Here is a 24,726-nt window from a genome sequence, read left to right on the forward strand (position 1 = left end):
CCCTCTTTCATTCCTTATTAAAAATAGCGTTGGATGGGGCATAAAACTTAAAAGCCCAGCCCATTAATCAAGCCTGGCCAGGCCAGCTGGCCTGGGGTTGGAAGTTGGAACGGACGAAGATGTCCGTAAGAGTGTACCTCGGTTTTTTATCATTTTAAACCCTAACATTTGGAGGGAGTCTTCACTTCAGTCTTGAGTGCAAGCAGACTGATTACGCGGTCTGAGATTCGTTGAACGAACCCATCCCCCCTTGGTTCTTAATTCTTGTTCTTATAGAGAGAGACAGAGAGATTAGTTTGGTTTCTCTTGAGTCTCGTCTCTTGAGTGTTGATGGATTAAGTTGAGGATTTTTCCGTTTAGAGATTTTGTGGTGATGCGGGCTCTAAGAGGAATCAGCTCCCCCTCTAAAATCTCTGCTGCTCTTCAATTTTCCCGTACAAAAAAGGGTAATATTAGTTTCTCTCTCTCTCTCTCTCTGTTATGTAAGTGTGTAATGTGTGTTATACTTTCCAAAATTAAAATTTTTAATGGGATACCTTTTATTAACATGTGAATGTGATGGGATACCCTTTTCTCAAATTCATTCTTGGGCAGCAGCCCTCAATATTGGGATCATTGACAATGAAACAATGTAATAGGAACGCAGAGAGGGGGTTAATAAGGTTAGCTATATCTTGCGCTTCCCAATTATTCAAACCCATAAAGAAGCCATGACAACTTGCTCTCACTTCGAGTCGTGAGTATTGACAAGCAGATTCTTTTTTGTTAAAATAGAAAAAAAAAGTATGAAATTGTAAAGATAGTGGCAAATCACCACACCATCAGTCATCCTAGAACCTGACCTTTCCCCTTTACTGATCCAAAAACTAGCCTCGTGCATAACCTTAACATGCATTTCCAAATGTTGCAAGACTTCATCTCTACACCCTCCCATCCAAAAAGCCTCTCACCATACTTCGCCTTGATGATTCTCCTCCATATAGTTCCTTGATCAAATCTAAACCTCCAAAACTATTTGCCTAAGTAAAAGAATTTGGAATGTGACCATGACCATAATAGTGCAACTAAGTAAATGGAAATGTGGATTTAGCGCGTCTGATTAAAATTCCTACATTTTTCAACTATTCTTCTTCCAAATTTTCTATTTGGTTTAAGTTTCTAGTCTTTTAGTTGTGTGTTTGTGAACCCCAAATTTCTGGGATAAGGTCTCAATGATGATGATGATCTTCTAGCCATGTTTGACATAAAACATGTATTTTTTTATATAAGTACATGAAACGTGTTTTGCATGTTCTATTTCTTTTATATAAGAATATATTTCATTTTCTTTTCAAAGCAAAGACATTCAATCTTGTCTAACTTTGATACGTTGACAGTGTTCACTGAGATTACCGATGTAGTACGTGGGTCAAATATTCAATGTCGTGGGAAGTCTTTTGCAACAACGGTTCCTTCTGACTTGTCTAAATCTCAAAGTACGCATAAAAGAATATCAAAAGATGAACGTCGGGCTATGGTGGAATCCTTGGTTGACAAGTATTTCTCTTCTCTATTTTCTTGAAATAATTGGAGAACAACATATTTGTGTGTTTTCTTAACGTTGTAAATTGGTTCTTCCTAACAATTTTGTGCCTAACACATTTAGAAGTAAATATCCAAGACTTTTCTTTCATTAACATGATAATTGGTGGATCAGTTTCGAATAATGATGGGGAATTGACTACTTGGTGAAATTTGTATGCATTGATCTGTCAATGCATTTAAAATCTTGAAAATTTTCTTTAATGTAGCAAGAACGGTCCAACACCCTATGTTGGTCAAACGTGTGTTACCTGCCAACATAAATATAAGTGTCCACTTATTCTTTTAACATATAAGATAGAATAAGTTATATTTTAGGTGAAAACAATCAAGGTTTAAACTCTCGTCTCAAGGCCATAGTATTAAATATCAACATATTTTCATTAAATATACCAAAATAAGTTTTTTTTGATAATTGTAAAATATTATTAAAGAAAGGGGAACACAATAGAAATACAAAAGGAGGAGGCCGAGGTAGCCCCCAAAAAATAAAAGCAAGAAAAGGAAACTACTCTACGTATTACAAATAGAATCCCATCTAAACACAAAATCGTCAGAAGAAACCCCCGAGAAATCCTTGCTTAATGTGGACCAAAGGTACAAAAGGCCCAATATCTCCATAAATACGCCTTGAGGACTCCTTACCTTACCCTGGAACACCTTATTATTTCTCTCTTTCCAAAGTCCCCAAGTAATAGTTGAGGGAAGAATAGCCCATAAATATACCAAAATATGTCCATGTCCACATGGACCAATGCAAAATTGACTGACATTTTGACAATTTCTTTTTATAAATATTTCTATGGAAATCACTATTCATTTCATGAAATATTTTTATAAATAATAAAATTTGATTGGAATTCAACCAACAGTTTCTTTATATATATAGGGTTGGGTTCGTGTGACAAAATTCTAGACAAAGATCCGCACAAATGATCTCAATTGTCGGATAACAGAGATCGTGTGGTCGAGATCTAAAACAGAGTGCATGCTCTATTTGGTCACTTAAAACTTTTCAAATTTGCATAGACCTCCCCGTGTCATAAGGAGCCCTCAGATAGCAAAATTAGTGACATCATCTTCTTCACTCCTCTGATGTCCTAACCCTTCTCTTCTCTGTTTTTTAACCACTCTTCTTCAATTCCTCCATTCTCATCTCACTTTCCCCCTTTTGATCTCCCCCTTTGTTTCTCCAAATTCTCTTCCTCACCAAACCCACCACCATCTCTTCTTCCTCCTCCTTCACCTTCCATCAAACAAGACCAAATAATTAATGGCACCATAATCAAGAGAGCTTTCAACCCATATGGTTCTACTTCTTACACATTTATTCACATGGCTTCTTATAGAGCAAGTCTCAAAACTTTCTCCATTATTGGTCTAGCTTCAAAACCTCTTCATCTCTATGGTAAGCCTCAATTCCAATGTGAATGGGTTCCATTTGGTTTTAATCAAACTAACATCACAACCATTGGTTTCAATATTCTTCCTGATTGGGGTTATGGTAGAGTTTACACTGTTGTTGTCATCAATTGCACCTTCTCCCAAACAATTGGTCCCAATGGGTTTGGTGGTAAATTAATTTTACATGCTTCCACTGTTGGAGGTGGTGATCGAGACGTCGATTCGATAGAAAAGATTGAAGCTTTGGTTGAAGCTCAAGGGAGCCTTAAGTATAATCATCAATAAGCAAAAAAAATAAAAAAAAATGGCCCAAATGGGTTAGGGTTAGAGAAGAAAGGAGAAGTGAGGGTTAAAATCAGATCTGTTCTGATTTTTTTTTTCTCTTCGTAAGGTTCACACGAACAGTAGGGAGGTATTTGAAATTTTCAAAAGTTTTAGGTGAGTTGATTCTGCACGTGGTTTATTTGGTTTTGGAATCGATCTTCACTGTCGATCGTAAATAATCCAATGTTTGCTGTGATTTGTGTGGATCTTTGTCCAGAATTTTGTCACACGAACTCGACCCTTAAATATGAGAAGTATTCGGAGGCCCTAAAGAGAGCCAAACAATTTTCAAAATAGGGGTTAGAAGTTTTGGAATGCACTGATTTTTTGTGAGGAGGATCTCTATGGTGAAGATGTCATCCTTACCAAAAATCATCTCATTCTGAAACTTCTAACCCTAGTTTACAAGTTTAAGAATCGTGGACCATCCGATTTTTGTAAATCACTTTTGATGGGGTTAGATATTTCGGAATGGGCTGATTTTTTGAGAGGATGATCTCCTCATCATAGAGATCATCCTCACAAAAATTCAGCCCATTCCGAAACTTCTAACCCATACATTGAAAAAATGTTTGGCTATCTTTAGGGCCTCCGAATGCCACCCTATATATATATGGGGGCGGTTCAGCAGCCCTAAAGTTTGCCAAACATTTTTCAAAACATGGGTTAGAAGCTTTGGAATGAGCTGATTTTTTGTGAGGATGATCTCTATGATGAGGAGATCATCCTCACCAAAAATCAGCCTATTCCAAAACTTCTAACCCCATCAAAAGTGATTTACAAAAATTGGATGGTCCACGATTCTTCAACTTGTAAACTAGGGTTAGAAGTTTCAAAATGAGCTGATTTTTGGTGAGGATGATATCTTCACCGTAGAGATCATCCTCACAAAAAATCAACCTATTCCAAAACTTCTAACCCCATCAAAAGTGATTTACAAAAAATGTTTGGCAAGATGTTTGGCAAACTTTAGGGCTACCGAACCGCTCCCTATATATATATATATATATATATATATAGGGAAGCACTCGGAGGCCCTAAAGAGAGCCAAACATTGTACCAAACATCTTTCAAAACACGGGTTAGAAGCTTCAGAATGGGCTGATTTTTTGTGAGGATGGTCTCTATGGTGAAGAGATCATCCTCACCAAAAATCAGCTCATTCTGAAATTTCTGACCCTAGTTTACAAGTTTAAGAATCGTGGACCGTCCAATTTTTGCAAACAACTTTTGATGGGGTTAGAAGTTTTGGAATGGACTGAGAAAGGATGACCTCCTCATCATAGAGATCATCCTCACAAAAAATCAGCCCATTCCAAAACCTCTAACCCATACATTGAAAAAATGTTTGGTACAATGTTTGGCTCTCTTTGGGTCCTCTGAACTCATCCCATATATATATATATATATATATATATATATATATATATATAGATAGATAGATATATGTATAGTTTGATGGAAGTCACTATTCAATTTGTGAAATAATTTGGTGAATAATAAATTTTGATTGAAGTAATAAAATTTCAAGTATAAAGATGTAAGACTTCAACAGATTATTTTGAGAAACAGTAAAAATAATTATTTCAGGTATAAAAGCTTAAAACTCACTCAATCTGGACTTAATGAAGGCCAAAACTTGGTTAAGTAAATGATTTAATTTTTATTTTTCTACACAAATTAGGTTCTTGGATACCTGATCGAGGTTCCGGTTATGAAATTAAGTTTTTCAATCATTTGATTGAATTTCTTTGACTAAATGATAGAAGGGCATAAAAAGGAGGTAATTTCCTTCTATTTGGAGTTGTGAGTTGAAGTTAAGTTTTTCAAGCATATGATAGAATTTCTTTGACTAAATGACAGAAAAGCATAAAACAGAGGTAGTTTCCTTCTATTTGGAGTTGTGAGTTGAAGTTGATTGGACTGGTACAAACTTCCTTTTTTTAGAGTGTTTCGTTTAATTTAAATAATTTGTGTGATCTATTTGCAGGTACAAGGCTTTGAATGCAGGAAAGTACCCTAGCCCTTCTGCTGTTCAGAAAGAAGTGGGTGGCTCTTACTATATCATTAGACAGATCCTTCAGGAACTAGAATACAAATCCAAAATATCTCCTACAAGCCAGAGAGATTCTACTCTATTGGAAAAACAAAGAATACCTAATGAAGAATGTCAACTATCACCTGAGATTGAAGAGGTCTCAAGCTCTGAAAGAACAATGGATTTGACTTCTAATGAACCCAGTTTGGGCATCAAGGATGACTCCCATTTACCAATCAATAATAGCATGGAGAGGGACAAAGCCATTACAAATAATTTTGAAGGGCCTCAACTTTCCACTTTTGAAGAGGCTGGAAACACTACAGTAAGCCTGAGACATGCATGATCTATTCTGTTAGAACTTAATTTAGTTAGAATTTTCATTAGAGGAAGAATACTCAAATCGGGTTGGAAGAATGTGGCACACATCTAGGGAGGTTGGGAACTGAACTGTTAGATATGAATGTGATCAAGGAGATCTTTTATATTAGAAATAGAATCCATCTGAGGAGTAAATCCATTTGATTTATAGATAATTTTTGGGGGCCATTGTGTAGCATACAATGTTATGGATCAACAGGAAAAAATATGATAGATTGGAGGGCTAAGATCATCTAAGTGGGGTTGAATTTTCTGTGGTGTCTCCTTTGTGTGATCCACTGAACCCTCCTGTATTTATGTTGCACGTGTGGCATTTGCAGTTAGGTTAACTTGTCTTTTTTGCTTGCTCCTCTTCTGCTGACCTGAGTATTAAATCATTATGGGTTGGGTGCAGATCCCTCACTTTTCCTTTTGGTTACTATTTAATATATTTTATTTGCAGGGTGAATCTTCTAATTCCATTGGAACACATGGTCATCAGAAAGTATTACATCCACATCATCATGATATACATGGAGGTGAAAAAAAGGAAGCTACTTCTGAAGGATCTCTGGATATAAATGGTGGAAAAGGAGAAATTGGGCAGGCAGCTGGTCAAGAAGCCCCTGGATCAGATCACAAGCTTGGAAGGTAAACTTCGTATTCTGTTCATTTTTTTATCCGCTTAATAGCTGATGAATAGCTCAGTTGTTGTTTGGTACATAATCATCAACGAGCTATGTAACTTTGACCAAGAACATGGTAACTTCGGAAAAATAAATAAGCTGACGTGTTCATGTCTATATAGCTACATCTCTGTAGTCTGTACAGGACTCGGTTTTGTCAGTTGCAGTTAAGAAATTATTTCATTTTCCCATATGCTGCAATGTGACCCATGGAAGGAGGCTAGACCATCCAATCAATGGAACAACTTGGAGACCTCCTAGGGACCAAAGTTATCTGGTTACCAGGCACATTGGAAGTCCATTTCCTCCCACATTGATGTCATTTCCTTGATTGTGATTACTAAAATGTAATAAAATATGGTATTTATTTCCACCCGCTAATAGCTTGCTAACACATGTTTGGACTTTGGATTACTAAAAGCCAAATAACATATTCCATTTCTCCTGTTGATATCCTTCAATAACTATCTATGAATCTATACCTCTATTATCATGGCTTGAAACTTAATGATATCATCTGATTGTCATTGTCCAGAGACAGCTCTAGAAAGGATAATGAAGATGACCAATTGCCTGGGAAATCAACTGTGTGGGGAAATTTGAGGTCTTTTGCGGATGATGTCATGAACTTTTGGAGGAAAATGTAGATCTTTGTTAAGGTGATTTTTTGAAATTATAGTGTTTTAAAGTACGATGTTGAAAATGTCGAAGCGTATAATGAAATGTGTATTAGTTTAGAATTCCTCTGGTCCCTTTTTTTAACCAACTTATTTCTTTATATGAAAAATTGAGTATGTTTTGTAGCTATAGTCTTTCAATAATATCTAAGATTTGAACTTGTTTGTTTACAAGTTCCAATTCACTCTTTAGAGGAAACAAGGTCCTTATATCTCTATCATTACCCAATTCACTCATGTTTCAAAGCAAATGCTTGTGCTAACTCATGCCCCAAAAATTTCAGTAGTAAGCAACAAAAGAAAGAAAGAAAAAAGGAAGTCATCCTCATCTACTCTTTGTATGAAATTTTGGGTAGACAATGTGAATCCTCCATTCAACTTTATCTTGAGTCATACATTCGGACACGGAAAGTATCACCATGTCTTTTCTTATATCTCGAATCAATCATGTAATTCATCAACTTGTTAGCAAACTTGGACACATTCAAATTTACATACACAAAGAGGAGAAATAGATTGACACTGTATATGCTTAGAGTATTTAGTTGTGATTATTTGAAGTGAGAAAATTAATAAATTTTAAGAAAGTCGTTTTTTTACCTGAGACATCGTGAATCAAGGAGATGGTTCAGGTGCAGATTGAACGTAAAGTATTCGAAATCAAGGGAGTTTGGATTCAACGGAGAAGAGGGGCAGAGGTTAAGGAGAAGGGTAGAAGGTTCGAATCGAGTCTTCAACTGTTGGAAGAGGAAGCAAGGTGGCTTTCTAGACAAGTGGACATAGCGAGAACCTCATCAAAGAAGTTCAGAGCCAAGTACTCGCAGGAAGGCCGAATATTTATGATCCAGGAAGAGCGTAATTCGTACGGGAGATTCTTGAAGCTACAACAGTTCTCGGAAAGATCTCGATCTCGAGGGGTAGTGTTCCCGGCAGGAATAGGGGGCAATGGATGGGGGGTAGTTAGTATTGCTTTTAAAACCCTCCTCAGTCCAGATGAGAAGATGAAGGCCCCAGTGGAGGAGGGAGGGAAGGATGTATCGTGGGCTGAGTTAGTTAGTAAACCTTCTACCTCTAAAATAGGGAGAGAGAATCCAGAAGCAACAGGTGAAGAGGTGAGGTGCATTTCAGAGAATAAGCAAGTCATCGGACCAGTGGTCAAACAAGCTATTAATAATGGGGTATGGTTTGGGAAATGGAGATGGTCGTTTATTTGTAGTACAAGCTCTTTGGAGGCAGATTGGGAGGGGTTCCTGGAGGAAATGAAGATAGGGTATGCTCAATCCTTGATGATTAAACTGTTAGATTGGGAGCCAACCACCAAGATGTTGATGATGGGGAATAAAGTAGCTTTCTTGAAGGCGAATGCTAGAAGAATAGTCTTAATAGGGGACAACGCCTTAAAATTACGACCTTGGTTTGCTGATTGTAATGCCTTAAAACCACAGAAGGAGGATGGAGTCTGGGTCAACGTTAGCGGGTTACCTTTCCATCTATGGACAAACCAGGCGTTCAGGGAAATTGGATCTCAGTTGGGTGGTCTATTAGAGGTGGATCCAGTCACCCTTCGTCGGGCGAAATTGGATAGAGCGAGACTCAGGGTGGGTTGTTCTTCATGGAAGATGCCTCGAGAGTTGTACGTTTGGGTGGATGGTTTTCGTTACACGGTAGGGATCGAGGTGGCAGGGGAGGAAAGTACAAGAAAGGAAGAAGGAGAGGACTCGAGGAAAGGAGAAGTAGAGGCGAGAATCATGGTCGTAGAGAGAGGCTTAAAGGTGAATGAGACTTGCTCACAGACGGCAGAAAGGAGAGGTCAAGGGGGGAAAAGAAGATACCTGGAGATAACGAGCTGGACTGAGTCCTATCAGAACTGGTTGGAAGAGACGTGAGTAATAAGTCATCGAGCCGACGAAATTTCAAAATGCGTGTCAGTATCAAAAAACGTGCTAAAAGTAATCTGATATTTAAGCCACGTAGAGGGGCGTTTAAAAACTATCAGACGGGGAGGCTGTTAGCTCAGGCATCTACTAACATAGCGTATATGAGGTGGTTACGTAAGTATGGGGTGGTAGAGAGAGAAAAGCCTAATTGAATCGGGTTGGGCTTGGATAGTACAGGGGCCCAAAGTCATGGTGGTGGGCTTGCAGGAAGAGAGGACAGAGAAGACCAGTTTGTATCATTAAAGGGGCTGGGTAGCGATGGCCCATTGGATAATAGAGTTGTATCAAGGCAGCATCCAGGCCTAGGAAGAAAGCCCAGATTGAAGATTAGGTCCGTTAAGATAGACGTAGGCCCATTTGTGATTCGGAAAAAAGTTGGGCTGAAGTCTAAGCAGGCTCATGGGAATCGTAACGGGCTTTTAAACCGGAAAACTTTATCCAGTTTGAAGCAGATTTCAGTGGCATTTGAATCAGCCATCTCTCAGCTTCGGTATATTGAGAGAAAGGTATATAAGGACGTTGCAAATCTCAGGGAGAGTAGAAGAGAATCGAAGATTTTGAAGGGGTTTGGGGATGAAGATAGTCTGATATGCAAGAAATCAGATTGTGGAAGAGGGGTTGAGTCACACAGGTTCATTATTCCAGGCGAGGGGGGGTTTGATAATTTGGTAGCTAGTAACAAGATGGTGAGCAGCTCTCTATACGTCGGCAACATAGTGGGGGAAAGATGGATGTCAAAAGGGGTCAGTACAGGTGGAAGTTGGAAGAATATGAATCATCTATCAAATTCGGAAGACGATTCAGAGGAGATGTTAGAAGAAAGAGGCGATGATTTGGAGCGGATTGAGATGAATAACAGAAGTTCGACTGGTTCTCTCATACCAATCTACAAGAATTGGGACAAATTACGAAAAAAGCTTTGGGATTATCATGGGTTGTCGCTAGATCCAGGAAGCTCAAGCATTGGGAGCGTGTGGCAGGAAAGTCAGGGAGAATTTTTTAGAGAAGGTATTTCATACTCCTCTCCAAATTCTCTTGAGTTCATTCTTCTCCCTTTGTTGAACAATTTTTTTTCTGGTTTATTGTATGGGTTCTGCTCGGGATTGTTGTGGTTTGCTTGTGTTTCCTTGGTATTTTGTTAACAGGATTCTTATTCCTTTAGCCTTAGTCAATTCCAACCAGAACAGTGAGTTCTCTCAAGAGGAGGATAGTTTAAAGGAGACTAGTTTAGATGTCCTCCGACGTTCCTCGTCTATGGTTCCCTTGGCTCAGATTCAGGAGGAGGTGGCTGGTTTGAGTTAGACAAAAGAGTATTTCGATGGACATTGGGATGATAGAAGGTTAGAGGATCCAAACCTGGTTCAGGTGGAGGATGTGTTAGTGCAAACATAGATGGAAACAATTGAATGGTTAGTGAGTCAAGCCCTAAGTATGGCGGAGGATTTTGGTATAGTGTCGGAGACGGATGACAAGGATTGTTTGCTAATCTTAAGAGTAGTTATAGGAGACTCGAAGGATAGAGCTCTTCTTAAGGCAGAGATGCAGGAGATGAGCAAGGAAAGTGGAGTAGGGGTGGATGATTTGGACCTAGTTAGTTCAGATAGTCAGGAAATTCAAACATTTAGGGATGGCTAATCGAATGAGGTTGTAGTGGTGGCCCCGATAGAATCGGTGAAAAGGTTTTCTAAGACTATATTGGGCAATGAGGTGGTAGAGGTGTAGTTGTGGTTTGAGGTGTTTTTTCTGGGTCCTTGGATAGGTTCTAATGTCGATTAAGATTTTATCTTGGAATGTGAGAGGCTTGGGGGATAGAATGAAGAGGGCGGCAGTGAAAGCATTTATCAATTCAAATAGGCCTACATTAGTTACTCTTCAAGAGTCGAAGCTTATGGCTTGTGAAGAAAAGGTGATTAAAGATCTTTGGAGAGGTAATATTGGTTGGGTGGCTCTCCCAGCGATAGGGAGTGCAGGAGGGATTATTCTGATGTGGAATAAGGACTTGATTCAAGTGATAGATCACTTAGTGGGGGCTTTCTCAATCTCCATCCTTTGTAAGTGTGTGAACGAGGATTTTCAATGGGCTTTCTCAGGGGTCTATGGACCCACAATTACTAGGGAGAGAACAATTTTGGGAAGAATTGGGGGATCTAGCGGGTTATTGGGATAAGCTGTGGGTTCTAGGGGGGGATTTCAACGTCATCAGATTCATCAATGAGAAGAACAGGGGGTAGAGAATTACTAAGGGGATGAGAGACTTCAATGCTTTTATAAATAGATTTGCCTTAATGGATTTACCCTTGCTTGGTAGAAGGTTTACTTGGACGAATAATCAAGTGGATCCTAGGATGTCCAGGTTAGATAGATTTTTGGTGAGTGGGGAGTGGGAGGAGAAGTTTAGTAATGTGGTGCATACGGCAACCCCTAGTCTAGTTTCGGATCACACTCCAATCGTTATAGAGGCGGGGCATTATCGAACTAGACCAATCCCTTTCCGGTTAGAGAATATGTGGCTGATTTATCCAAATTTTGCAGATCTAGTGAAAGAGTGGAGAGAATGTACTATGGTGGGGTGCCCAGGGGTTGTTTTCAAGAACAAGCTCAAATATTTGAAAGAAAAATTGAAAGGGTGGAATAAGGAAGTAGTGGGGAGGGTAGAGTTGAGAAAGGGGGAGATCCTCAAGGAAATTGGTGTCTTAGATTCCAAGGAGGAAGAGGGGGGGGGGGGGGGGGCTAGAAACAAAGGAAAGAATGAAAATGACTGAGCTCAAATTAGTATTCCAAAGAGTGACTCTGATGGAGGAGATATACTGACGACAAAAATCGAGGATCAAGTGGCTTAAAGAGGGCGATAATAATACTAAGTTTTTCCATAAGGTGGCCAATTTTCACAGAAAAAATAACCATATTACGAACTTGACGATCAATAGGATTATGGTGGATGGAGAACAAGGCATAAGAGAGGGTGTAGTGGAATACTACAAAGAGCTTTATAGGGAAAGAGAGGACAAGAGACCTCGCCCCGACAATATCGACTTCAATTACTAATTATGAAGAAAGAGATTGGTTGGAAAAGCAGATTGGGGAGGATGAGTGAGATTAGTTGTTGCATCCATGGGTGGAAACAAAGCGTCGGGGCCAGATGGTTTTACAATGGAATTCTTTAGACATTGTTGGGATATTATAGCTGAAGATTTCATGAAGGTGATTTGGGAGTTACAGGAAAATAATTGCTTATTACAATAACCTTGACGATCAATAGGATTATGGTGGATGGAGAACAAGGCATAAGAGAGGGTGTAGTGGAATACTACAAAGAGCTTTATAGGGAAAGAGAGGACAAGAGACCTCGCCCCGACAATATCGACTTCAATGTACTAACTTATGAAGAAAGAGATTGGTTGGAAAAGCAGATTGGGGAGGATGAAGTGAGATTAGTTGTTGCATCCATGGGTGGAAACAAAGCGTCGGGGCCAGATGGTTTTACAATGGAATTCTTTAGACATTGTTGGGATATTATAGCTGAAGATTTCATGAAGGTGATTTGGGAGTTACAGGAAAATAATTGCTTGGATTATGGTCTCAATAGTACCTTTGTAGCTTTGATTCCAAAGAGAGTGGGGGCGATTGATTTGTGTGATTTCAGGCCGATTAGCTTAGTGGGATCGGTGTATAAGATAATCTCCAAGGTGTTGGCAAACAGATTGAAGGAAGTTATGAAAATTTTAATTGGCATGGAACAAGGTGTTTTCCTTAGGGGAAGACAAATTCTAGATGGCGTGTTAATGGCTAATTAATGTTTAGATTCTAGGATTAAAGATAAGAAGGAGGGGCTCATAGGAAAGATCGATATGGAAAAGGCGTATGATCATGTGAGTTGGGACTTTTTAGAGTATATGTTGGGTAGGATGGGATTTGGACCTAAGTGGATTGGGTGGATTATGAAGTGTGTAACTACGGTTTCCTTCTCGATCTTAGTCAATGGTAGTCCGGCAGGGTATTTTAGGAATTCCAGGGGTTTGAGACAAGGGGATCTGTTATCCCCATTTTTATTTCTTATAGTGACAGAGGCCTTGGGGAAACAGTTCAAAAGGGGGGTGGAGATAGGAAGGTTATCTGGTTTTAGAGTGTCCAATGAGGGCCCGTTGATATCGCATTTGCAATTCGCAGATGACACCATTGTGTTTTTAGATCCTTCAAGAGAACAAGTGAGAGCTCTTCGGGTTTTATTAGGATGCTTTGAAGCAATTTCTGGGTTACATGTCAATCTGCAGAAGAGCAAGTTGTCTGGGGTTGGGGAGGTGTCGAATATCTCAGTTTTAGCAGTTATCTTGGGGTGTAGTAGTGATACACTCCCTTCTTCCTATTTAGGTTTACCTTTAGGGGCTCCGTATTGTAGAAAAAACATTTGGGAGGGAGTTATCGAGAGAATGGAAAATAAACTGAGTACTTGGAAGGCTAAATATCTCTCCAAAGGGGGTAAGGTTACGTTGATTAAGAGTACTTTAACAAGTATTCCGATTTACTTCTTATCACTGTTTACATTGCTTAAATCGGTGGAAGTTAGGATTGAAAGACTCATGAAGAATTTTTTGTGGAATGACAATAATGGGGGTAGAAAGTATCATTTGGTGAATTGGAAGATGATTTGCACTCCAAAGAAGAATGGAGGATTGGGGATTAGAGGGTTAAGACTAACAAATAAAGCTTTCCTGGACAAATGGCATTGGAGATTCGGGGAAGAGAGAGACAACTTGTGGAGGAGAGTGGTTCAGGCTAAATATGGAGAGAAGAGATATGGGTGGTATAGTGATGAGGCTAGAGGTTCGTATGGGTATAGTGTGTGGAGAGGTATTCTGAAGGGAGTCGATAAGTTTGATAGGGAGATTAGATATAAAGTTGGGTTGGGGGATAAGGTTAGATTTTGGGAGGACTTTTGGTATGGAACTTCACCTTTGTCTACTCAATTTCCATCCTTATACGCTTGCTCTTTGAAAAATAATAATACAGTAAGGCAGTGTCTGGTTCGAATCGGGGTCACAGATTCTTGGTATTTGGGATTTAGGAGGAATTTCAATGATTGGGAATTGACGGAGGTTTCATCTCTTCTTGATCTCCTCAACTCGATCCAATTCAGAGAGAACGAACAGGACAGAAGGGAATGGCTCAAGGCTAAGGATAAGAAGTTCTCGGTCAAGTCTTTCTATTATCGCTTACTTCCATTGTGTGAGGTCTATTATTTGGTCACCTCTTGTTCCTTCTAAGGTGTCCTTTTTATGGCTTGCTTCTCTGGGTAGGATCCTTACCTTGAATAATTTGATCTATCGGGGGTGGATAACTCCAAATTTTTGCTATTTTTGTTCAAGGGATGGGGAGTCTGTCAACCATATGCTTATTCATTGTTCTTTCTCCCGGGCTATTTGGATGTTATTTTTATCTCGTTTCCAGGTGTATTGGGTTCTTCCTCTATCTTTTTTGGCTCTTTTAGAGGGGTGGAGATTCAATATATTCTATTCTAGAAAGAGGCATCTCTGGACTATCCTTTCCGCCGTCATTGCTTGGGGTCTCTGGAGAGAGCGCAACAACAGGATATTTCATAACAAGGAGAGCTCGACTCACACAGTGATTTTAGAGATTATGGGGCTTCTTTTCCTTTGGTCAAAGTTGAGTAAAGAATTTGAGGGATTGCGCTTCCATGATTTTGTGTTTAATTGGGAAGCAATTTGTTGTTAGTTCTATTCCTGCGGGGGGTGTATTTTCTTTTTTTTTTCTGTATTTTTTGCTTTGTATGTGGGGGCTATCTCAGCCTCCTCTTCTCTTTTTTCTATTAATAGAATTTATATTCCTGCGGGGGGTGTATTTTCTTTTTTTTTTTTTCTGTATTTTTTGCTTTGTATGTGGGGGCTATCTCAGCCTCCTCTTCTCTTTTTTCTATTAATAGAATTTATATTTATCAAATTTTTTTTTTTTTTTGTTGAGAAGATTGGAGATTTTCTAAATATGTAGGTATAGTGGTGAAGTTGGAGTGGGAATGTTAAAGAAATTGATTCATTTCATGTTTTATTTGTATCAGTGGGTGGCATGTGCAAATGTACATGTAACGTACGGTTCTTTTTGTAATTTAAAATATTAACTAAGAGGATTTTAAAGAGAACACAAAAAATGATATATTTGTAATTTTATTCACTAACGTGATTATAGGGTCATGGGATTATAATTTTTTGGTTTTTTTAGTGAAGTAACCCTGATTGTATTAAGTTTAAATGCAAAGGTTGGGTATTTATGGGATCCATATATTGGTGTCGAACCACACTTCACCTTCTCTCATTATAATAGTAAGATACCTAGGTTATCACTCTTGATCTAAACTTCATATTTATATAAAATAAAATAAAAACGAATTTTTGAAAGTATTTGGAATGTAGAAACTCGAATTATACCTGAACCATTCTTGTATTGCTTTTTTGCCGTTCTCCATCTTTTTGGTTGAAATTTATATTGACATGTTGAATGTATATTTTGAATCATACTTGAATTATATCTTATCGATTTTTTTCACTTACCACCATTGCTATTATGTCTCCAGCAAAAAGTTCAAAAGTTGATCCTAATGCACCTGCTAATCAAACCTAAAGTAACTAAGAGTTAAAAATGTACCCAATCAATAGGTTTTTGGGGCATGAATCGGGGCCATTTATCCATCAAGAAAGACTAGTATTCTCATAATGAGTTATTACATTAGCCCACCACCCCTTTTCTTCATCAATCTGGTTGCCAACTTCTAGTATATACTAGTAGAAACTCGAATTATACCTGAACCATTCTTGTATTGCTTTTTGCCGTTCTCCATCTTTTTGGTTGAAATTTATATTGACATGTTGAATGTATATTTTGAATCATACTTGAATTAATATCTTATCGATTTTTTTCACTTACCAAATTGCTATTATGTCTCCAGCAAAAAGTTCAAAAGTTGATCCTAATGCACCTGCTAATCAAACCTAAAGTAACTAAGAGTTAAAAATGTACCCAATCAATAGGTTTTTGGGGCATGAATCGGGGCCATTTATCCATCAAGAAAGACTAGTATTCTCATAATGAGTTATTACATTATTAGCCCACCACCCCTTTTCTTCATCAATCTGGTTGCCAACTTCTAGTATATACTATTGCAACTGTTGGGGTTTGATCACACCACTAATTCAACGTTCTTAATTATTTCAGTGGTGATCAAATGTACTACTCTCAAAGATGGCTGAGGCATGCAGTTCCATCTAGAAGAAGAAGCAGCACTCTGATGAACCTGATATTGTGCAGTGTCTTATTCTGGTACTTCATGCATGTGAGGTCACATGCATGTATTCAATTTTATACACAGAAATGGAGATTGGAGTACTCTATTAAAGGAGATGGTGGTGGACTTCTTCTTGAAACCCGAGTACTTTTAGTGTTGGGAGTTTTGATTCATGAGTCACTCTTCCCATTGACTCCATGTATGGGTATGTGTGTGTGGTTAATTAATTGTAACCGCGCATCTCTCAACCGCTCTAGAGATCTGTTTTTTTTTTTTTTAACTATGGAAGTTCATGAGCTTTTCAAGTCTGGGTCTTGTAGGAGGAAGACATCTCTTTATTACTTTTAGATTAAAAAGATGGATGTTGTGCTGATCAAATTTAATTAGATTGTAATATAAAGAGTTTGAGAACTTTCTTTCTTTCTTTAGCTCTAGCAACCATCACTTCTTTCAGTTCTTCTCTTTCTCTTAAAATCATCAAAAAAAAAAAAAAAGAGAATATCAGAATCGAAGGAGGCATCCATTGGTGTTGGGATCTCAACTTATGTTCCCAATTACTATTTCAGTGTCAACTTTAAAACTTTTTGCTAACCACCATGGGTCCAAACCCATACAACCCATTTTATGCTTAGTAAGAGTTTGGACCACCATACAATTTTTTAGTGGTTTAAACTTGTGCAAGCGTCATAGCTTATTCAGATTTCAGTTCAGGCACACTGATCTGTTTTAACACAACTTAATAACAAAAGAAAAGAGAATGAAGGCATTTACTGTGGAAGAAGTTGGCATACTAAATGTATCATATGCTCTGATTTTATTACTTTTTTCTGAGAAAATATGTATTTTGTTTTTAATAATTTCAATATTTTTGACAATTTTATGCTAAATTGTCAACTACGGTCATGTGATTTTCAGGTCAGTCAGAAATACATGGAACAATGAAAAGGTGAAAAAATATATGTAATATTATGTACGAGAGAATTAAACAAGTTCATGCATACAGCAGCGTTATCTTCCAAGCTATCTATTTATTATTAATTAACTTGAACTGCATAAAAATCAAAAAGAAAAATAAATAAAATTCTATTAGTGTGTCTTAAACTGAAATATACGTTTTAAGGCTGAGATGGAGACCAATTGAGGAGTGTAGGTGTAGGTCACTAGGAAACTCATCCCCAAGATGATGCCTACCCTCCATGTCATGTGATTCTCTACAAGTCTTTCTCATCTTCCAATGTCACTTGGAAAAAGGAGATCCTATTTTCTTGGCTAACTGCAATTAAAGACCATCCTCGACTTGTGGAACTTCAATTTTAAAATCCAAGAATCAATATAAATAGAGGATTTAGTGAGACTGAGAGGGTAAGCGAGTAGTAGTGTTTGTTGAGTGAGTTGCACTTGCTACATTACAAATGAACACTCCATCTTCAATGCTCATCTTGTTGGTTGTGATGGGCTCCTTGGCTCTTCTAGCCAATGCTGACCCCTACGAGAACCCCTTGCCGCCCCCACTGCCCATTGAACTACCTCCACCTCCACCATTTGTGGTTGCAGGCAGAGAGTTCCCACCTCAGACTTTCCTCTGCAATGACCCTCTTAGCAAATGCAATAGCAAAAATATCACCTGCCCCAAGGAATGCCCATCATTCAAGCCCGCTGAACCCAAGGCCAAAGCTTGCATCATTGATTGCAATTTTCCTAAATGTGAAGCCTACTGCAAGAGTGAGTTGCACTAAAACTAGTAGATTTATTTGTAAGCATGCTTTTACTCAAAACATCGGGAAACTTCCGTGGGGATTGGGGGTGCAACCGTAGCATATCTCGAAAGGGATCATGTGGGATACCCTGCCTAATAAATAAATAAATAATTTTATACTCTAGTTCAAATAGGATTTCTTTTTATTGATTTCTATCATTATAATCAAAATACAATTCTATTTTTGTACGTGGTGTTATTGATCTCTAGTTAAATAAGCTTGTTAAGCATGTCAATTGTTATGTGCAGATCGTACTGCCAACTGCAGCGGAAGGGGATCAGCCTGTGGTGACCCAAGCTTTGTTGGAGGAGATGAGATTGTTTTCTATTTCCATGGAGAAACCAACCAATATTTCAGCTTAGTCTCTGACTCAAATCTCCAAATCAATGCATGCTTCATTGGATGTCGACCCGAGGGAAGAAAGCATGACAAAACATGGATCGAAGCCTTGGGTCTCATGTTTGATTCTCACACTTCCACCATGTCCTCTAATAAAGTTGCCAAATAGGATGACAAAGTTGATCGACTTCTCTTTTCCTATGACAATGTTTCGGTCTTCATTAATGAAGGTCACCTCTATTCGGCTGCCCCAGATAGTCGTCTAATGGTAGAAAGAACTGCAAAGAGCAATAAGGTAACCTTGACACTACCAGGTATGGTGGAGATCTCCTTGAGTGTCATCCTTAGTACGAAAGAAGACGATCACGTCCACAATTATCAGATACCTTCAGAAGACTGTTTCGCTCACCTAGAGGTGCAATTTAGGTTCTTTGATCTCTACGAAAGGGTTGAAGGTGTGTTGGGACAGACTTATCGCCCTGATTTCCAGAGCCCAGTGAAGAGAGGTGTCAGAATGCCGATAATGGGTGGTGAAGACAAGTACATGATTTCTTCGCTCCAATCTGCGGATTGCAACTACTGCATATTCTCCCCCAAGTTTTCCTCAGCTGTCAAGCCTTTGGTGTTGGATCCCACCAACACAATGGAGTGCCCTGGTAAGTTGAGCAATGGGTGTGGACTTGTTTGTCGCCGGTAGGGAAGTACACAGAAAGATGTAGACAGAGAATAGGAAAGGCTCTAAGAAAATCCACATGGAGAAACTAATAGAATAAGAACAGTGAGTTAGTGTTCCTTATAAAAATATTTTCAAGTAGGGTCAAGTAGCAAAAATATATATGTATGGTGGCATTGATTGGTAGACACATCTAAGATAAATTTGGGGGATCTATAGATAGTTCTAGCTTTCAAGAGGTCTATGGATTGTTAACTTCTTCAGAACTCATGTAAAAGAAAATAATAAATGGATTATCATTTCTATCATCATTGTGGTCGTGGTCTTTTGATGGTTTGGTTCTACTATTTAAATAGCCAAAAGACCCCTTCATATGTTAACTACTCACCCATATGATTCTCATAATCCATGTTTAACTTTCCTTTATATGTAGCTTTTGTCCAGGATTTTCATGATTTTGCTTTTGTTTTACAACTTGGTCACCTTTCAAATACCCCTTGTTTCCCTCAATTTCTTTAACAATCAATTAAAGCTTCTTTCTAGATCTCATCTTAATAATCAATATCTTCTTCTCATCTTAACCATGATCATGACCCATCTTCCCACTGTACTATTATCCCTATATATATATATATATATATGAACATCGTTAATCAGCTTTGTTGCCATCTACTTATCTATCTATTTTTGTTTTATGATGGGGGTGTTTGGACCTGTAGGCCCAACTAGTAGGGGCAAGGCAGCTGGCCTCTTAGAGCACCATATCTCACCCAAATCTCCGAGGTACATGCAATACCCTACAAACCACACAAACCAACAAGGTAAGCTGGGATAAATCCCTGTGGGTAGCCAAGGTGCCGTATAGTTTTCTTCTCAGGAAAGATAACCCATGCATGGTTGAGGATGACACTCAAATCCAACATCACAAATACTGAGGAGACTGAATTTTTTGATACCCTCTGTATCTTCAGAAACCTCCAAAAATGTATGTGAAAATCATTGACATCTCTTTTTCTAATGAGCTATGCCATGAACTCCCAAGTTGCAAACTACATCATTTAAAGATCCATGACTGTTTGATTAGTTCACTGAAGTAACCAACATATATTTTTGATCAACTGGCCACACTAAGAAAAAAGAATCTTAAATGATTTACAACATATCATTGACATACTTTTTCTTAGCTATAGCCAAATCCAAGAGGGATCCATTTATCAGATGGCACGGAACTTTTAGCGATATCTACTAAAAAGGGGAGACCAATAGCTGATTTCCTGGTGGGGGATAGTATGCCAAGGGCATGGGACTTCGATTTCAAACAGAACTTCAATGATTGGGAATTCAATAGCGTGGGAAGGCTTCTTGAAGTGGTTGAGACTATAGTTGTGTGCGAGAAGAGGGATGACCATATGCGCTAGGATGGTATGAGAGATGGGGTCTACACAGTGAGGTCTATGTATGTTTCAGAGTTACCTCCACCCAACTCCACATTTCTGGCTTCTTTTGTGTGGGGGTATTAAAGTTACCTCCAAGGTTTTGGTGTTTATGTGGAAAGCCTCAATGGAGAAAGTTGCCACAATGGATCAATTAATTAAAAAGGGTTTTCAAACCCTGCCTAAGGAATGGGGAAAAGGCGAAACACTTTTACTTCATTGTCATCTTACTAATGAGGTATGGGCACATTTTCTCGATACTTTTGGAATTGTGGGCTATTTTCCAAGGTCTATCAAAGAGCTTGGAGACATGGGGATCGTAGGGCAACCCCTTTAGAGCATTGAAACGGATCCTTTAGAATCTCATTTCTTTTGCCATTTGTTGAGATATTTGGAAGAAGAGAAATATACACATATTTGAGGGGAGGGAGCTCACAATTGATGATCTTTTATTGTCTATTTTGGGTCTTTTGTTCTTTTGGAGTTTAGAGTGTTCAAAGGAATTTTCTTCAAATATTTCATAGCTAAGTGGGACATGGTACGTAATTTAGAGGAAGCCTAAGGGGCGTTCCATTCCGTTTGATAAGTTTGTACTGTGGGGCAACCTCGTCCCCTTTTTTATATTAATTTTACTGAAAATTACTTAAAAGACCTTTACGAAATGGTTTTTTTCTAAATAGTCCCTAAGTTTTGCGTGTTAGCTTGACAGGACATTCAGGTAACTTTTTTTTTTCTTAACGGTCCCTCGTACTATCGAGTTTATAATTTTTACTATTGAATTTAATGCTTTTTTTATTTAGTATCTAGTTCGCATTTTTTACTGTGGAACTCACCACTATTTACCATTGAGTTCACCACTTTTTATTTATTGTCGAACATGATGCTTTTTTAATTATTGTTGAGTTCACCGTTTTTTTAAATAAAAAGTTGTGAACTTGACACTGGTAAAACCCACCCATTTTCAATTTTTGAGTTTTTCCGACTAAAATAAATGGAAAGATCAATTGCAAACTTAAGATAACGACTTATTTAAGTGATTTCAACCCAAAAGAACCATTATTGATTGATTGATTTTCATAAAAAACTAAGAAAAAAAAAGTGAAAAAATCTATTTTTTTACATGTATCTTCAAAATGTTTGAAAATAGCTTCTTCTTCTTTCTTAAATCCTTTTCAACGGAATGGAGTCTCCAAAACTCGATTGAGGTGTCAAAAATCCAATTTTTGATAAAAATGATGAATTCAAATGGTTAGGGCATTCAATTGTGAAAAATGTGGGAGATCAGGTCTAATGACCATTTAGAAAGAAAAAGTTTACTGAATGTCCTGCTAAGTAACCATTGAAAACTTAGGGACTATTCAGAAAGAAGTCCCTTCGCAAGAGACTTTTAAGTAGTTTTCCCTAAATTTTAACTTATCAACAATAAAATAAAATAAAAAAAAAATTGTATTGGGGTGACACAAAGGGAGACACAAGGGTGACAAAAACTCGTGGTGTCGTGCACATTACCGTAGATGCTTTTCCGCGAGATACAAGTAAAGAGTATCTATGGTTATATGCGAACCACCACATCATTTTTGTCACCTTTGTGTCTCCGTTTATGTCATTCCAGCATTTTCCAAAAAAAAAAAAAAAAGGATGGCTGGATCAATTAGATTTATGAAATATTATCATAAGAAAAACAATAGAATCATCAAATTGAATCTATTTTTTCTTTTTTTTTTCCCTTTCAGGGTTCCTCGGTGACCAACCTCCTAGGTGGGTCCTTTTGATTTTCTTCAATAAGAAATGGGTTAATTTAAGAATGCACATGGTTGGGTACGTGGCTGATGTGGCAAGGGCACAGACCCATAGATGATTTTCATTGGGATACACAAGAAAAAGATGAAAGGTTCTGCGCTCTTACCAAATCAGCCGCATGCATTCATCATTATTCTTTAAGAATATTAATGGGCAACACAAGCAACCTATATCAGCCCAGTGGCACAACTCTGTAACACAAACTGTTTTATTAATTATTTTTATTTAGAGAGTCTAAATGTTACAGTTAATGATGTAATATTGAATTAAACAAACTGATAAGAAGAGGTTGCTTGCTCTTGATGGACCTACATGCCAAGTATTCAACAGGCCCTCTCTACCTTTCTCTTCATTAAAACAATAAAACTGATAAAAGTTTCGAAATTACATTTATGTCATTAAAAGCTAAAACTCCAATATACATGAATGACATTTATGTACAAAGTACATGCACACCACACAAATAAATAATATACAAAAACTTAAATAAGGGAGGAAACTTTGAATTTTTAATCACAAAGAGGGGTTCAATAACAATCTCATACACGGTTATTTTTCATAAAGAGGGGTTCAATTAATCTACAAATTAATGTCTCATACAAGTTACTATTCATAAATAGGCAATTAATTAACCTACATGTGTTATATGTAGATGTGAATACAAATATATGGTGGATCTTGCTTACCTTCTCATCATAATTGCACACAGTTCACATTTAGAAATTTAGAGCTCAAGATTTGTTGTCCTTCTTAAGCTTTGTCACCCTCTTCTCTACAGTACCCTTCATTCTCCATAGCTATTTATTTGAATTGTTTGTTCTTCTTGAAACTGAGATCATCTCATTCATACACACCACCCTTAATCCAATATTAATCTCTCAAGAACACTTCCCATGACTTCCTCAACTGGTAATCTTGGTTACATCTCTCACTGGATCACCCTCTCACTACTTATTTTCTTAGCAATCCCCAGCTTCGCTAGACGTACAACAAACCCTGGTATGAATACAATCGATCAATGTTGGCGAACAAGTCCTAATTGGAGGAGAAACAGGCAACAACTTGCGAGATGCTCAGTTGGGTTCACGGGGAAAATGACAAACAATATGGGCAGGGGTGTGACTTATTACACGGTGACAGACCCCAGCGATAATCCAATAAACCCTAAGTTTGGGACATTGAGATATGGAACCACAAAGCTTAGGGGAAAGGTCTGGATCACATTCCAGAGAGACATGAAGATCAAGCTCCTTAAGCCACTTCTTGTTGGTAGCTTCACCACCATCGATGGTCGAGGTGCTATTGTTCACATTGCAGGTGGGGCATGCTTCTTGCTCCATGGGGTAATACAAGTTCCTTTCTACTAAACTGGTTTTTGAATTCTATTCTTCTAAATTGAGACTCAAAATCCTATACAATGATCAGGTGACAAATGTTATCATCCACGGTCTACGGTTCCACCACTGTCGATCGCAAGCTCCTGGTCCAGTGATGGGCCCTGGTTCAAAGGTGCAGCAGTTAGGACAACTAGATGGGGATGCAATTCGCCTAGTAGGGTCTTCAAAGGTTTGGATCGATCACAACACCCTTTATGAGTGTCAGGATGGTCTCCTTGACGTCACACGTGGTTCCACTGACATCACCATCTCCAACAATTGGTTCAGGAACCATGACAAGGTGATGCTTCTAGGTCATGATGATGGGTATGTTCAGGATAAGAACATGAGGACAACCGTCATCTTCAACCATTTTGGTCCCAATTGCAATCAACGTATGCCAAGGTGATTAACTCATAAATACATAACAATTTCCACAATTTATGAACTAGTGACAAATTACGACAAAAAAATATTACAGGGTTCGCCATGGGTACGCACATGTGGCAAACAATCTCTATCTAGGATGGGGACAATATGCCATTGGTGGAAGCATGAACCCAAGCATTAGAAGTGAAGCCAATCTCTTTATAGCACCCAAATCAGGGAACAGAATGGTAAATATACCATCCACCACCTCCATTACCACCAATTTTTGAATTATTATGTAAATCATTTTTCTCTTAATATCTAAATATTATTAAAATTTTGAGCATTCTAGAGCATATGGTTATGCATACTGATCATCCATGTGATATTGTAATTCTTAATTTTGAGTTCATGAATAAAAACAGGTGACATGGAAGCAAGATGAAAGAGGCAATGGAAGGTTATGGAATTGGCGGTCCGTTAATGACAAGTTTGTTAATGGGGCTTATTTCAGTCAATCAAGCAATGGTGGGGCAGGTCCAGGACCACGCTATAATCGTCAACAAAGGTTTCGAATATCAGATGCTGGAGCTGTGAGGTCATTAACAAGATCATCAGGTGCCCTGCGATGTTCAAAAAGAGCTAGATGTTGATTCACAGAGTGTGGCAAAGAAGGAATGG

At 38.2% G+C, this 24,726-nt stretch overlaps 3 protein-coding genes across 3 annotated transcripts; all 3 read left to right on the forward strand.

Moving 5' to 3' along the window:
• The first annotated feature begins 65 nt into the window (after window positions 1-65).
• Window positions 66-16,726, forward strand: LOC147397803 (hydroxyproline-rich glycoprotein family protein). Its single transcript, XM_086446810.1, has 6 exons — window positions 66-446; window positions 1,377-1,536; window positions 5,300-5,672; window positions 6,171-6,358; window positions 6,929-7,052; window positions 16,229-16,726. The coding sequence occupies exons 1-5, from the start codon at window positions 374-376 to the stop codon at window positions 7,038-7,040; spliced, it is 906 nt and encodes a 301-aa protein (XP_086302936.1). The 5' UTR covers window positions 66-373; the 3' UTR covers window positions 7,041-7,052; window positions 16,229-16,726.
• Window positions 16,727-17,710: 984 nt separating this feature from the next.
• On the forward strand, window positions 17,711-19,091 carry LOC147397804 (uncharacterized). The gene is made up of 3 exons (XM_086448875.1): window positions 17,711-18,020; window positions 18,304-18,507; window positions 18,625-19,091. Exons 1-3 carry the CDS (start codon window positions 17,711-17,713, stop codon window positions 19,089-19,091), a joined length of 981 nt encoding a protein of 326 aa, XP_086305001.1.
• Window positions 19,092-23,379: 4,288 nt separating this feature from the next.
• LOC147397805 (putative pectate lyase 9) lies at window positions 23,380-24,698 on the forward strand. Its single transcript, XM_086446811.1, has 4 exons — window positions 23,380-23,643; window positions 23,726-24,081; window positions 24,158-24,293; window positions 24,471-24,698. The coding sequence occupies exons 1-4, from the start codon at window positions 23,395-23,397 to the stop codon at window positions 24,696-24,698; spliced, it is 969 nt and encodes a 322-aa protein (XP_086302937.1). The 5' UTR covers window positions 23,380-23,394.
• Window positions 24,699-24,726: the final 28 nt, after the last annotated feature.

The sequence above is a fragment of the Akebia trifoliata genome, chromosome 7 (genome assembly GCF_017979445.1).
Source record: "Akebia trifoliata isolate Shusen 1 chromosome 7, ASM1797944v1, whole genome shotgun sequence".
NCBI lineage: Eukaryota > Viridiplantae > Streptophyta > Magnoliopsida > Ranunculales > Lardizabalaceae > Akebia > Akebia trifoliata.

Bases quoted from the DNA above. Each gene is read 5' to 3' on its own strand.
- LOC147397805 (XM_086446811.1), top strand. From the start codon at position 23,395: ATGACAAACAATATGGGCAGGGGTGTGACTTATTACACGGTGACAGAC. The intron at 23,644-23,725 runs GTAATACAAGTT...TACAATGATCAG, and splicing joins CATGCTTCTTGCTCCATGGG to GTGACAAATGTTATCATCCA. The intron at 24,294-24,470 runs GTAAATATACCA...GAATAAAAACAG, and splicing joins CCAAATCAGGGAACAGAATG to GTGACATGGAAGCAAGATGA.
- LOC147397803 (XM_086446810.1), top strand. From the start codon at position 374: ATGCGGGCTCTAAGAGGAATCAGCTCCCCCTCTAAAATCTCTGCTGCT. The intron at 1,537-5,299 runs GTATTTCTCTTC...ATCTATTTGCAG, and splicing joins GTGGAATCCTTGGTTGACAA to GTACAAGGCTTTGAATGCAG. The intron at 5,673-6,170 runs GTAAGCCTGAGA...TTTTATTTGCAG, and splicing joins AAGAGGCTGGAAACACTACA to GGTGAATCTTCTAATTCCAT.
- LOC147397804 (XM_086448875.1), top strand. From the start codon at position 17,711: ATGAACACTCCATCTTCAATGCTCATCTTGTTGGTTGTGATGGGCTCC. The intron at 18,021-18,303 runs GTGAGTTGCACT...TGTTATGTGCAG, and splicing joins ATGTGAAGCCTACTGCAAGA to ATCGTACTGCCAACTGCAGC. The intron at 18,508-18,624 runs GTCTCATGTTTG...TCATTAATGAAG, and splicing joins AACATGGATCGAAGCCTTGG to GTCACCTCTATTCGGCTGCC.